Here is a 12,073-nt window from a genome sequence, read left to right as displayed (position 1 = left end):
AATGGAGGAGTGTTCCTCTTTCTCCGCATCCTCGCCAGCATGTGCTGTCACCTGAGTTTTTGATCTTAGCCATTCTCACTGGTGTGAGGTGAAATCTCAGGGTTGTTTTGATTTGCATTTTTTAGGTCAGTTTTTAAGGATATTATTTCTTTTGCTCCTCAATGTGAGTCAAAATTATTAAGATGAATCATCATCTTACTTAAACTAAAGGAAGCGAAAGGATGGTGAAAGTCTCCTGAGGTGGTTGAAGCTTGTAATTGCAGTTCTGGATTATAAAAAGAGAGTTTGGCTTTGGCGAACTGGACAGCCCAGTCAACTAATGAATTGTGAAAATTTTGTGGAATTCAGATTTCTGAAAATCACATTTATTTAATTTCAAAAGTTATTTAGGAGTAGTATCAAGTAATATAAAATGTGATTTTAACTTACTTGTAAAATATTAATTGCTTCTTTTGTCGTTAGAGTGAAACTGTTGGTATGCCAGAGGTCTGTCTCTCTGACTGTATGTTGGATTAGTAAATTTGGAAGGAATCCAACATTGATAAATTTCAAAAGTTTAAAAATGATTGTTTGATGGAGTAAAAAATAATGTAGAAAAATGAAGGCTACTAGGGCTTCTGTGGTCATGTGATCAAAGGTATAGTTGGTGCTTTAAAAGCAGCAACATCTGCAATACAGTCTCAGCACCATAGATGGGTGATCTGCTACACAGGTACTTAAGAGAACATAGATGTGTAAGGCACATGTAGGTGGGGTAGAGAGTCTATAGTTCTGGCTTTCATCCTCCCAGAATCTATTAGTACGGGTTAACAAAGTCACATAACTTTGTAAGTCACATGTCCTTTTCACCAGGACAGTTTGATAATATTACATAGACTTACTCTCAAGTTATTGTAAAGCTCGAGTTCACAGAAAACTCGATCTGAATCTTTGGCAAAAGAGCAGACCATGGAATTATAGAGAGTTAGCAAATCCAGCATACAGTACAGTCATCCTTTCATGACTCATTCTCATCATGCTTACTATGAAGCAATAGGAAATCATGTGTTTACTTTTGTAAGGCATGAAGAAATAACACATGAATAAATTGTGTTGTCCCGGTCAAAATGCAAACCCTGTGTGCTGAGTTAGAGACAGTGTCTTAGAGAATCAGAGCAATGAAGATCAGCATATCAAAATGTAAGTGGTGAGTGATTTTAAAAGACTAGAAAGAAGGGCACTCTAGCGGCTTGTCCTCCAGGTTCAGGTTCTCTTCACTGTTTCTGGCCAGCAGTTGTGGTTCTGTTTGAAGACCCATAGCCTCAGCTGCATGAAGGAATCCAACTCCAAAGATATCCCATGTCAGAAGAAGATTAAGACAATGTGTCTCTGAATCGAGAAGCACTGAGAAGATTATGTCCATGAATTAGCGAGGGAAGATAAATGGTGAAGAGCTGGTTGAGAATGTCAAAGAAAATGGAAGGTATGTGCAAAGTATTTCATCCTGGAAGGGAACAAAAAGCAGCCTCTTGTTAGATGACAAAGGGGAGGACGGTGGGAAGAATCTGGAGGTGGTAGCAGTGAGAAGAGAAAGAGGAAAAAAGAGGCCTTAGGTCAGAGAATGCAGGGAAAACGATGAAAGATGGCGTGTGATCAAGTTTCCCTGATGCAGTGGGATGGAAACCAAAATCAGGCCCTACTTCACAAGTTAGGACAATAGAAGAGACCAAAGTATCAAATTAAAGTAAACAAAGGTCAAAAGAAATAATCTAGAGAAAACTTAAAGACAGAGATCAGCATTGTTTGATTTTTGCCAGTGAAGTGGTGACAGTGACAAAGGAAGTGAATGCTGCATCTAATGCCTCCTGCAAGATAGGACAGAAGAAACAGGGGTAGAATGTCACTTCAGCTGCCATCACTCTCTACCTGGTTGGATATGAAGAAGTCAAGTGGTGGGAGCAGCCACATGGAGGGGCAAAAGAGACAAAACAAATGACAACACAGCAAAAACAACATGAAAACCAATGAGAAGTAAAAAATGAACAGAGAGAGATTCAAGGAGGAAGAACAGATTGCTGAAGAAATGGCCATCCATATACAAGGGCCAGAGGCTACACTGCACAAATAGATTCTCAATCATATGACCATGGGCAATTAGGATCTCACCCTGGGCAAAATGAAACTTTGGCATTCTGGTTGGAAGCTCCACCCTGGATGATTGGACTTTTTCTGTTTTCTGGGAAATATAAAGTGGCTCTAGTATTCTTTATCGTTTATCGCAGAAAAAGCTTCTTTGTTTTTCTACATTGCTATTTGGTTTATGTACCTTATGTATCTTAATCTCACATGGTATTCATTTTGCGTTTTGAATTTTGTTTCTGTGAATTAATAAACAAGAAAATAGTACACAGGTAAATAAGAACGTCACTAAGAACTGAATTCAAAATGTTAAAAAAATTCAGTGTTATTTTTGATAGCAATCCAAAAATTTGACCAATACCAACTTTTCTATATAACCATATAATTTAATTAATCGAATCTTTCAGTGGTAGATGTTTATTTACCATGACAGCTGTTCAAAGACACTGGGCAGAGTTTATAATATCCTTGATAACCTCAAAGAATAGAATCTCATCCTAGCTCCTGTTTCTGTATAGCAGGGACACTCCTGATGCTGTTGATGTCAAACATCCTTCTGTGGGAGAATGTGGCCTCTGTGCCCAGGCATGCCAGTGGGGCTGGGCGTGGTGAGATGTCTCTACATGGCCTGCTTGATCATGCCATCATTCTAGCTCATAATGTCACTGAGCTCATTGCAGAAATGAACAGTGTATTTGTAAGTACCTCACTTTGGCTTTCTATCTCCAAGCCAGATATTGTAGAGCTCTGTTGTTTATTAGGAAACATGCTATAGCAGATTTAAATGATATATGTCATCCCTAATAGAAAGCATCCTTAATTGACAAGGATAACAATCAAGGAAGAGGCTCTTGAAATAGTAAGTGGGAATATTCTTAGGGAGGCTAGCTGAGAGTGTAGTGGGGAATGACTACAGAATTAATATAGAAACAATTGATGAAAAGATCAGTTTCTTAATTTTTCTGCTCACACTTTTTTTTGCAGTACTTGTTTTTCAAAAATTATACAGCTAGTGAGTGCTAGAGAGGTAGTAAAGTGTTGCAATGCAGGTTTGAAGACTTCAGGATTCCTGTAATCCATAGAAAATAGAGTTGACAACACACTTATAAAAGGTCAGCTCTCCTACAGTGAGATGGAATGTTGTAACAGGCTAATCTCTGGCATTGCCATTCTTGCTAGCTTGATGTATGCTGTGGCAGACAAAAAGAGACAAGGTGTCATGAAAAAGATAGAGAAAAAGGACCAAAAATCTGAACAAAGCTTTTCATCTCCACATTGGTACTACTACTTGATGACATTCTGATTCACTTACAAAAACCTGCCTGTGTGCACATGTGCCTGCATGTGCACAAGCACACACAGATCAAATAAAAATAACTTTAACAAATGAATCAATTTTCTGCTGTGATTGTTATGTATTAATTTACTCATGTTCTAATTAAGATTTTTTTTAACTAGCTGGAGGATGTGCTATATAAACCAGGCAGGTGGTTCCCTGAAAGAGACCTTACTGCCTGCCACCGATCACCATTTACTATTGCAGTGTCTAAAGAAGGAACCCAACAGAGGCTGGTGAGTCTATAGTATATCCTTTAAGCTGAAAATCCAAGCAGTTCACACTGGCTTTGCTCTGCTCTGCTGGAGGTGATTATATGTGATAAAATAGTTTCAATCACACATGCAGAAGGAAGGGGGATTATTCAGAATGGCAAAATGGTGGACACCATGGATCAATGGAATCCAGCTGAGGATTTGTTTTCATTGCCAAAGGAAAGACTATGATGTAACAGCACTAGAGCATTTTATCAAGAGATTAGTTTCCCATGTGACCTTGGTATTGAGTACACACTTGGAGATAAAATCTCTTCTGCTTTCCATCATTCACTCACTAAAACCAATGCTCTTTCATTGTTCTTCACCTGCATATAGTCACACATTGGCTACTCATCAAGAGGCAAGTGGCTATTTTATAGTAGCCTTGAAAGGCAAATAAATGAAGGCCTGTCTTCCTTGAAGATTTCAGCCAGCTTCTTAAAGCAAATGAAAAATCACAAATGAGTGCATCAATTAATAATATGATATTTTACTATAGTGAATGCTTCTATAAAAGAATACTACTGGAAAAGTCACTTAGGCCACTTGCCATTGAAGAGCAGTGCTGACATCTGATTTATGAGAGTCATAGGACCTGACTATCTGCTTAGAGTTTTCTGTGGAGAAACAATCACACACACACACAAACCAAAAAAAAAAAAAAAATCAAACACTACTGATTTCACCAAGAGAACAGATGGTAGGACTTCATAGAGTAACAAACATATTATCAAACATATTATCATTAGAAAAAGTATTTAGTCAAATCACACATATTTAGTATGACTAACTCAAACTATAGACAAAGAACTACACTTTGAGGTTTTCATAACAAAGAATATCTATATTTTTCAAATAAATGTAATAAGTAGATGCTAAGTTTGGTTTCTTTGAAAATATACCACATGGGCTAACTCTGCTATATTTCATCAATCTTGATACAGTTGTTTAATTATTGGTGTTTAGGGTGTATTCCTGGTGAAAGAGATGATTGGTATGTTGGAAACTTGGACATTCTCTCTATATCATATAGCAAATGAAATGAGTCATATGGAGGAACCCCCTGATGAGATTATATCAAGAGCCAAAAACATTGAAGAAAAAATCAAAGAACTTATGGATGTTCTTAAAGGTATACTCAACAAGGTATGCAGCTTTATATCCCATTGCTTTTTTCATTCATCATAGAGGTGACCAATGTAGTAAGGAATGAATGCAGACCTACCTTATTTTACTTATAAAATATATAGTCATCCATTATGCTCGATGGTCTCTTCAGTAAATCATCCCTGGTAATGTAGTCCATCTCAATGCTGCTTTTCTGAGTATTTTACACCTCAGGAATCTCTCTTTATTTTCTTTTGAACAACTCCCTTCCATTGGCAAGAGAAAGAATCCTGACAACATCACCACATCTACTTGTCCAAACAATCCCTGGACTATTTGTACCTGAAGATATTAGGTGCAGTTCTCATTATGTCTGGGGATTCCATTCAATTATGTGGACAATAGACTTGTTGAAAAGTAGAACAGGGAAGGCTCAGTAAAGTATCATCCAGACCAATACTGAGGGCATGTTTAAATTCCCATGTGAGAGACCTGAGACTAGGTCCTACCTTGTCCCTTTCTAAAACTCATCTATATAAGGCAAGTAGTATGCAACTGACTCTCTATTTGCTTTATATTTTAAAATACTCTTAATCTGGTATCTACTGTATTCAGAAAATATATTCAAGGATCTCTCTTAAAGAATTTTCATTGCTAATGCATTCATACTACTTTGGCATTGATACATTAGAATTTATCACTTTGTCTAAGATCTTATAATTCTAATTTTATCCCAAGAGTTCTCTCAAAATTTAAAAGGAAAAGCAGCAAGTAAATAATGATAAATAATAAATGAATATCTTTTGGTGATTAGATTCAACCTGGATCCCCACAAAATGAGAGATTCCCTATGTGGAATGAACTGGCATACTTGCGGTCACCTGATGAAGAACGTCGCCATTTTGCTTTTACAAACTTATTCCAGTGCTTGCTCCAGGATTCACGGAAATTTGACTCAAAAGTCAGACTACTGAAGTGTAGACTTATCTATAATAGAGATTGCTAATCTCACAACCATCCAATTTACTTTAGAATGATTGTGTTTAATCTTTCTAGTTTTAACCAATTTTAAATTTTTAACTTTGGATGAATGTTTTTATGTGAAGAATCCTTCATTAGAAATAAAATGGACTCTTTAAACATATTAATGTCTAAAATCCAAGTTTGTCAATATCTCATTTTTTCCTTGTAATACAAATAAACAAATATATCACTAACATAGAGATTCAGGTATCAAAACATCACTATACCAGAGGTCTGATTGCAAATAAAGCAATTTACAATTTAGGAAGAATCACAGCAAATCACTATGGGTCACTTCATTAAACCACTGACAATTAAACAATATCTCTGTACTACGAAGAATAAGGAAGCTCCAGATACTTTCAGAAAGACATGTAGTTTTTGTGGCACAATTTTCATGTGAAATGATAAACAGTAAAATATTATGGAACATTATTATGCTCAAATGCCATTAAACTTACAAACAGTGCAAAAAGTGTTAGCTGTTAAAATATGTGTGTCTCCTGTATCCTTACTTTTCTTCTGAAATTTATTTTAGGCTGTTCCCATGTATGTTTTACTCTGGATCTAGCAAGGCTTATTTGGTTTAGTTTCAATTTCATCTCTGTCAAATTATTTAATACATTCTGCTTGTCTTCTTGTGACTCAAGTCAATTATCAAAGACAACCGAAATAATCAGTCTCTATAACATTTGTTTTCATTTTTCTACCACTAAATATGCATTCATTTAATATTCTTCAGGTAGGATGGTAGATTAGTAGAAATAGAATAGTATCCCACTAATATTTCCTTATTCAACTGGAGCATGAGACTCAAATTGAATTGGGAATTTTTAAGCTTCAAAATACAGGTCACTCAAACACTACTGAAACTTTTCAGTAATCTCAACCACTTCCTTTCCTTTCCTGTTCATAGAGACTTATAATGGATCAGAAAGTAAAATATGATATATACCGTAACTCACTGTAACAAAGACTGGAAGACTGAATACAAATCAACCTTTGTGTATACTAGCCACAATTAAAAATTTAGCTCAGTTCTCATTAAAGTTTTTTTTTCTGTTTTTTCTAAGCATTCCTCTATGCTCTAGTTTAGAACTTGAATATGTACATATCATGGTTTTTTGAAACATTAGAATTGTGATGAATTAGTAAAGACTCTACAAAGAAGAACACGGGAGTAGAAGGAGGCATTGTTACTCGAAATTTCTTGGAGGTCATAACTAGGATATTTGTTTACTTTTTCCTCTTCTACCATCTCTTACACATGGTCCCAACATAATGAACTCTACTTTCATGGGATCAATGCAAAACATTCAACAATCAAAAATTACTTTAAATTGTAAATTAATTGTGTGATTTCACCTCTGAACATTAATTTTTCAAGTATTGCTCCATGGTTGACCAATAATGTATTATTTGTTTTCTTCCTCAAATCTAACATATATTTTTATCCAAGTTTTACTATCAAGAGATGATCGGCCAACCACTAAAAAAAATAATGCTCTATAGATACTTTAAAATATTATTTCTTTGATGAACAACAGAACCTTTCTAATAAGTTGTAAACATTACATAAGTAACAAAATGTCACCTTCTTAACATGCCAGCATGCATCCAGATGTATCCCATCTATATGAAAAAAATTCTGCTACTATCAAGACCAGTATGCTTAGAAGGACAAGACAAGAAAACTGACTATGAGGGAATAGAGAGGCAAAGATTAAAACAGAGACAGAAGGAACACCCATTCAGAGCCTGCCCCACATGTGGCCCATACATACACAGCCACCCAATTAGACAAGATGGATGAAGCAAAGAAGTGCAGGCAGACAGGAACTGGATGTAGATCTCTCCTGAGAGACACAGCCAGAATACAGCAAATACAGAAGTGAATGCCAGTAGCAAACCACTGAACTGAGAACAGGACCCCCGTTGAAGGAATCAGAGAAAGAACCGGAAGAGCATGAAGGGGCTCAAGACCCCATATGAACCACAATGCCAAGCAACCAGAGCTTCCAGGGACTAAGCCACTACCTAAAGACTATACATGGACTGACCCTGAACTCTGACCATTGAATATCCTAGTAAAATCACCAGTGTAAGGGGAAGCCCTGGGTCCTGCTAAGACTGAACCCCCAGTGAGCATGATTGTTGGGAGGAGGGCGGCAATGTGGGGAGGATGGGGAGGGGAACACTCATTAAGAAGGGGAGGGGGAGAGGCTAGGGGGATGTTGGCCCGGAAATCGGGAAAGGGAATAACACTCGAAATGTAAATTAGAAATACTCAAGTTAATAAAAAAATAAATAAAAAATAAAAGCAAAAAAAAAAGAAAGAAATACTTTGGCACATGGATGACTTTTGGGTTCTATGTGCTGGCAATGAGAATCTTCATGGAAGAGATGTTTGTCACTAGTATCTAAGGTCCATCTTCCATTAAAGTCAGATTTACTTATCATTAAAAAAAACTGACCATGAAATACAGGGGAAACATTTCTCCCCAGATGAATATGATATCTTTCATTATATGCGACAGCATGTCTACACACCATAGGAAAAGATGAATGAGTAAAAACTAGGTGGACTTCTGACTTGACATCTGTGTGAAAATTACATTGAGAAGCTTATATATTCCAGTGTGTAAAATGGTTTTCAGAAATTTACTACTCAAAACCACGCATTGTACTTAGTTGAATAAGGAAAAATAGAAATGGGTAGAAAAATAGAATGGACAAAATTAAGTAATAGAAAACTTTTCTGGATTCTTCTCATAAACTTTCATCTAGATAGCACAAATGGTTTAACACCTCTTTTCAAATGTAACTCAATCTCATGCCAAGAATGTAAAAAATTGTATCTTAACCTTGTCAGATTAAGTGAATGATGCTTAATTCACAATAAACAATAACTACTGACTCTCCACGCTTACAGGTAGCTTCGGGGAACAGTTATTGGCTATTTAACTATTATGTGTTTCCTAATATGTGTGTGCAGTTACTCAACCTCTTTGACAATTGTTGGCCCCATACTGATAAATAAACCAGACAAACATACCTGACCACATTGAATGTAATTTATAATTGGGAAAGACACATAACACAAAAACCAACACCAGAATACTGTGAAGAAGATGAGCACACTCTCAGGGAGTGTAATCAGCAAAGCAAAGCACCTTCTATTTCATCAGACTACTGTGTGTTCTCTTGGATCACAAATAAGCTTTTGCTCTGTACTTTAGGATTTATGTCCCTCCTACATGATTTCAAAATGTCTCCCTCTAGTACCAGCTAAGCTTTAGAACTGTAATTCATATTGATCACTTCAAGTTGCTAAACAAGAGTGTTTCAACTATGCAAAGTTTTCAGTTGAATTGAAAAACTGATGATTAGTGGTTAATCAAATTCCTGAAAATGTACTGCACATTGAATGTAATGATGTAAAACTTGTTCCAGAAATGGAAGCTAAGCTTCACTTTATTGATCAAGTCTTACCAGGACTCACCATTAGGTAATTTAAATTGCAACATACATGTTGTTATCATTGCATTATAACATATTATTCACTAAAAATTTGAATAAAGAAGCAGATATGTGGACAATTGAAATAGCTATTCTAAAGCATTTCCCAATGAAGGCAAGAACACTCAATTTTAAAGTTTAGTATTTAGTATGCATACATAGACAAGTAAATATATAAACATTCTATTGTCATCAAACAGAATAATATTTATGCGTAATGAAAATTTGAACATTTATAAATTAAGAAGCAATTGGGATAAAATTACATATATTTATATACGTGCATAAGACATAATAAGATCAATGACTAACCACCATTTCAACATTTATTATCTAATGGTCAATTGTGAAATAATAAATTTTATATTTAAATCTCACATTAGAACCCTCTCTAAAAGAATGTAAAATATGAGACACTCTGATAGCAAACTAATGATATAAACAGTGAAGTAAACTCTTCATAGTTATCATTGCGCATCTCCATTAAGAGAAATAATTAAAAGGAAGAAATGCTATGTACTTAAATATAGAAACAATAACAATCACAGTCAGTCAGGAATAATAAATACTCAGTATCATAGAGCATTTTTCAGCATCCCAGGACTTTACAGAAAAAGAAGAGTTCAAGAGTGTCCATTTAATTGTTCTTGATCAGGACTTTTTTTTTTTTGAACACACATTTCCTTTATTTGATATAGTCTCTAGAATTATCTTTAGTCAATATTCTTACAATTGTTTGATATCATCTTCTAGGAAACATGAGAAAAGGAACTAAGCATTGATTAATCATGTAACAAAATTAAGCAACAAGCTTTGCTTTTCACTTTTCTTTTCTTTCTCTTTCTTTCTTCCTTTCTTTCTTTCTTTCTTCCTTTCTTTCTCTCTTTCTTTCTTTCTTTCTTGCTTTCTTTCTTTCTTCCTTCCTTCCTTTCTTTCTTTCTTTCTTTCTTTCTTTCTCAATCCAAGGACCAAAATAACAATGGAGAACATGAAAATTATATCTGGGAGTAAGCCCAACCACAGAAGTAAAAGATCTGTACATTAAAAAAAGTTATAGCTATCAGTCAATAAGTGATGCAAATGTATACATTCATATATAAGTTAGAGGATCTAAATCTAAATTTTCTTCAAGAAACTTTGTCATCTACCCAGGAGAACAGTAGGGCTTTTTGAGATAGCTAATATAGGTTGTGTTACATGAGAAATAAAGAAAGGAAAAAACCACAAATATCTGTTTTGACAGATGTATGCATTCATTTGTAATAGAAACATTTCTAATTCACGTTTATGTTTCTATGTTAATTTACTTAGTACAATAAATTCTAGATGACTAAGTTAGAACCAGATGGAAATCCATATCATATTATCCCTATTGTACTTTTAATTAACTGATATTTTTGAAAATATAAAAATATCCTAAAATGTATAATTCAATATTATATAATATAAACGTATTGACTTTCCTCACTCATGAATACCTTCCTCTATTTTTGGACTACCCCATGTCTAAATTCTCTCTGCTCTCTCTCTCTCTCTCTCTCTCTCTCTCTCTCTCTCTCTCTCTCTCTCTCTCTCTCTCTGTGTGTGTGTGTGTGTTCATATGTGTGTGTGTGTGTGTGTGTGTGTGTGTACAGATATACTTTAAGATAGTAATTTCTGCTTTGTTATAGATGACAGTATTTTGTAGAACTTCTCCTCCAGCATTTACAACCTTTACTCTCCATTTTGTGTAATATTTACTGGGTGTTCAGTGGATGATCCTGATGCCGAAAATAGAGCTGAAAACATAAACATTGTCTTAGTTACTTTTAAATCAATTTGATAAAAGAACATGACCTAAATCAAATTAAGGATAAATGGTTTAATTAAGCTTATGGATTCAAAGTTATAGAGTATACCATGACAGGGAAAACATAGCATATTGTCATGAGCAAGAATCTAACTTATTATATTTTATTTGTACAAGGAATCATGAAGGAAAGAAGCCAAACTTACACCTTAGTGAAATCCAAAGATGCATCTCCTAAAGTTTTCATAGCTTTTCTCCTGAAACAGAATTACCAACAGGGGACTAAAGTTTTAAATCCTGTGGAAGACATTTCAAAACAAACTACCATATTCCATTCCTGGAGTCCATATACTCAGGGCCATCTTATGAGTTTCAATGCATAAAATCCAAATTCAAGTCCTCATAGTCTCTTCAAGTTAAAATACTCTTTTTTTTTATTAACTTGAGTATTTCTTATATACATTTCGAGTGTTATTCCCTTTCCCGGTTTCTGAGCAAACATCCCCCTACCCCCTACCCCCTCCCCTTCCTTATGGGTGTTCCCCTCCCCATCCTCCCCCCATTGCCACCCTCCCCCCAATAAGCATGTTCACTGGGGGTTCAGTCTTCGCAGGACCCAGGGCTTCCCCTTACACTGGTGATTTTACTAGGATATTCAATGGTCAGAGTCCAGGGTCAGTCCATGTATAGTCTTTAGGTAGTGGCTTAGTCCCTGGAAGCTCTGGTTGCTTGGCATTGTTGTACCTATGGGGTCTCGAGCCCCTTCAAGCTCTTCCAGTTCTTTCTCTGATTCCTTCAACGGGGATCCTATTCTCAGTTCAGTGGTTTGCTGCTGGCATTCGCCTCTGTATTTGCTGTATTCTGGCTGTGTCTCTCCGGAGAGATCTACATCCGGCTCCTGTTGGCCTGCACTTCTTTGCTTCG

The 12,073-nt window shown here is 35.6% G+C and overlaps 1 protein-coding gene across 1 annotated transcript; it reads left to right on the top strand.

Annotated features, from left to right (window-relative positions):
* The first annotated feature begins 1,126 nt into the window (after positions 1–1,126).
* Positions 1,127–5,975, top strand: Prl6a1 (prolactin family 6, subfamily A, member 1). Its single transcript, NM_022176.2, is given in 5 exon segments — positions 1,127–1,462; positions 2,637–2,815; positions 3,577–3,690; positions 4,678–4,857; positions 5,633–5,975. Coding segments are annotated over 5 exon segments (705 nt in total). The 5' UTR covers positions 1,127–1,422; the 3' UTR covers positions 5,825–5,975.
* The last annotated feature ends 6,098 nt before the right edge of the window (positions 5,976–12,073 follow it).

The sequence above is a fragment of the Rattus norvegicus genome, chromosome 17 (assembly GCF_021556685.1).
Source record: "Rattus norvegicus strain SHRSP/BbbUtx chromosome 17, alternate assembly SHRSP_T2T, whole genome shotgun sequence".
In the NCBI taxonomy this organism is placed as follows: Eukaryota; Metazoa; Chordata; class Mammalia; order Rodentia; family Muridae; genus Rattus; species Rattus norvegicus.
This window is presented reverse-complemented; position numbering and strand designations above follow the sequence as displayed.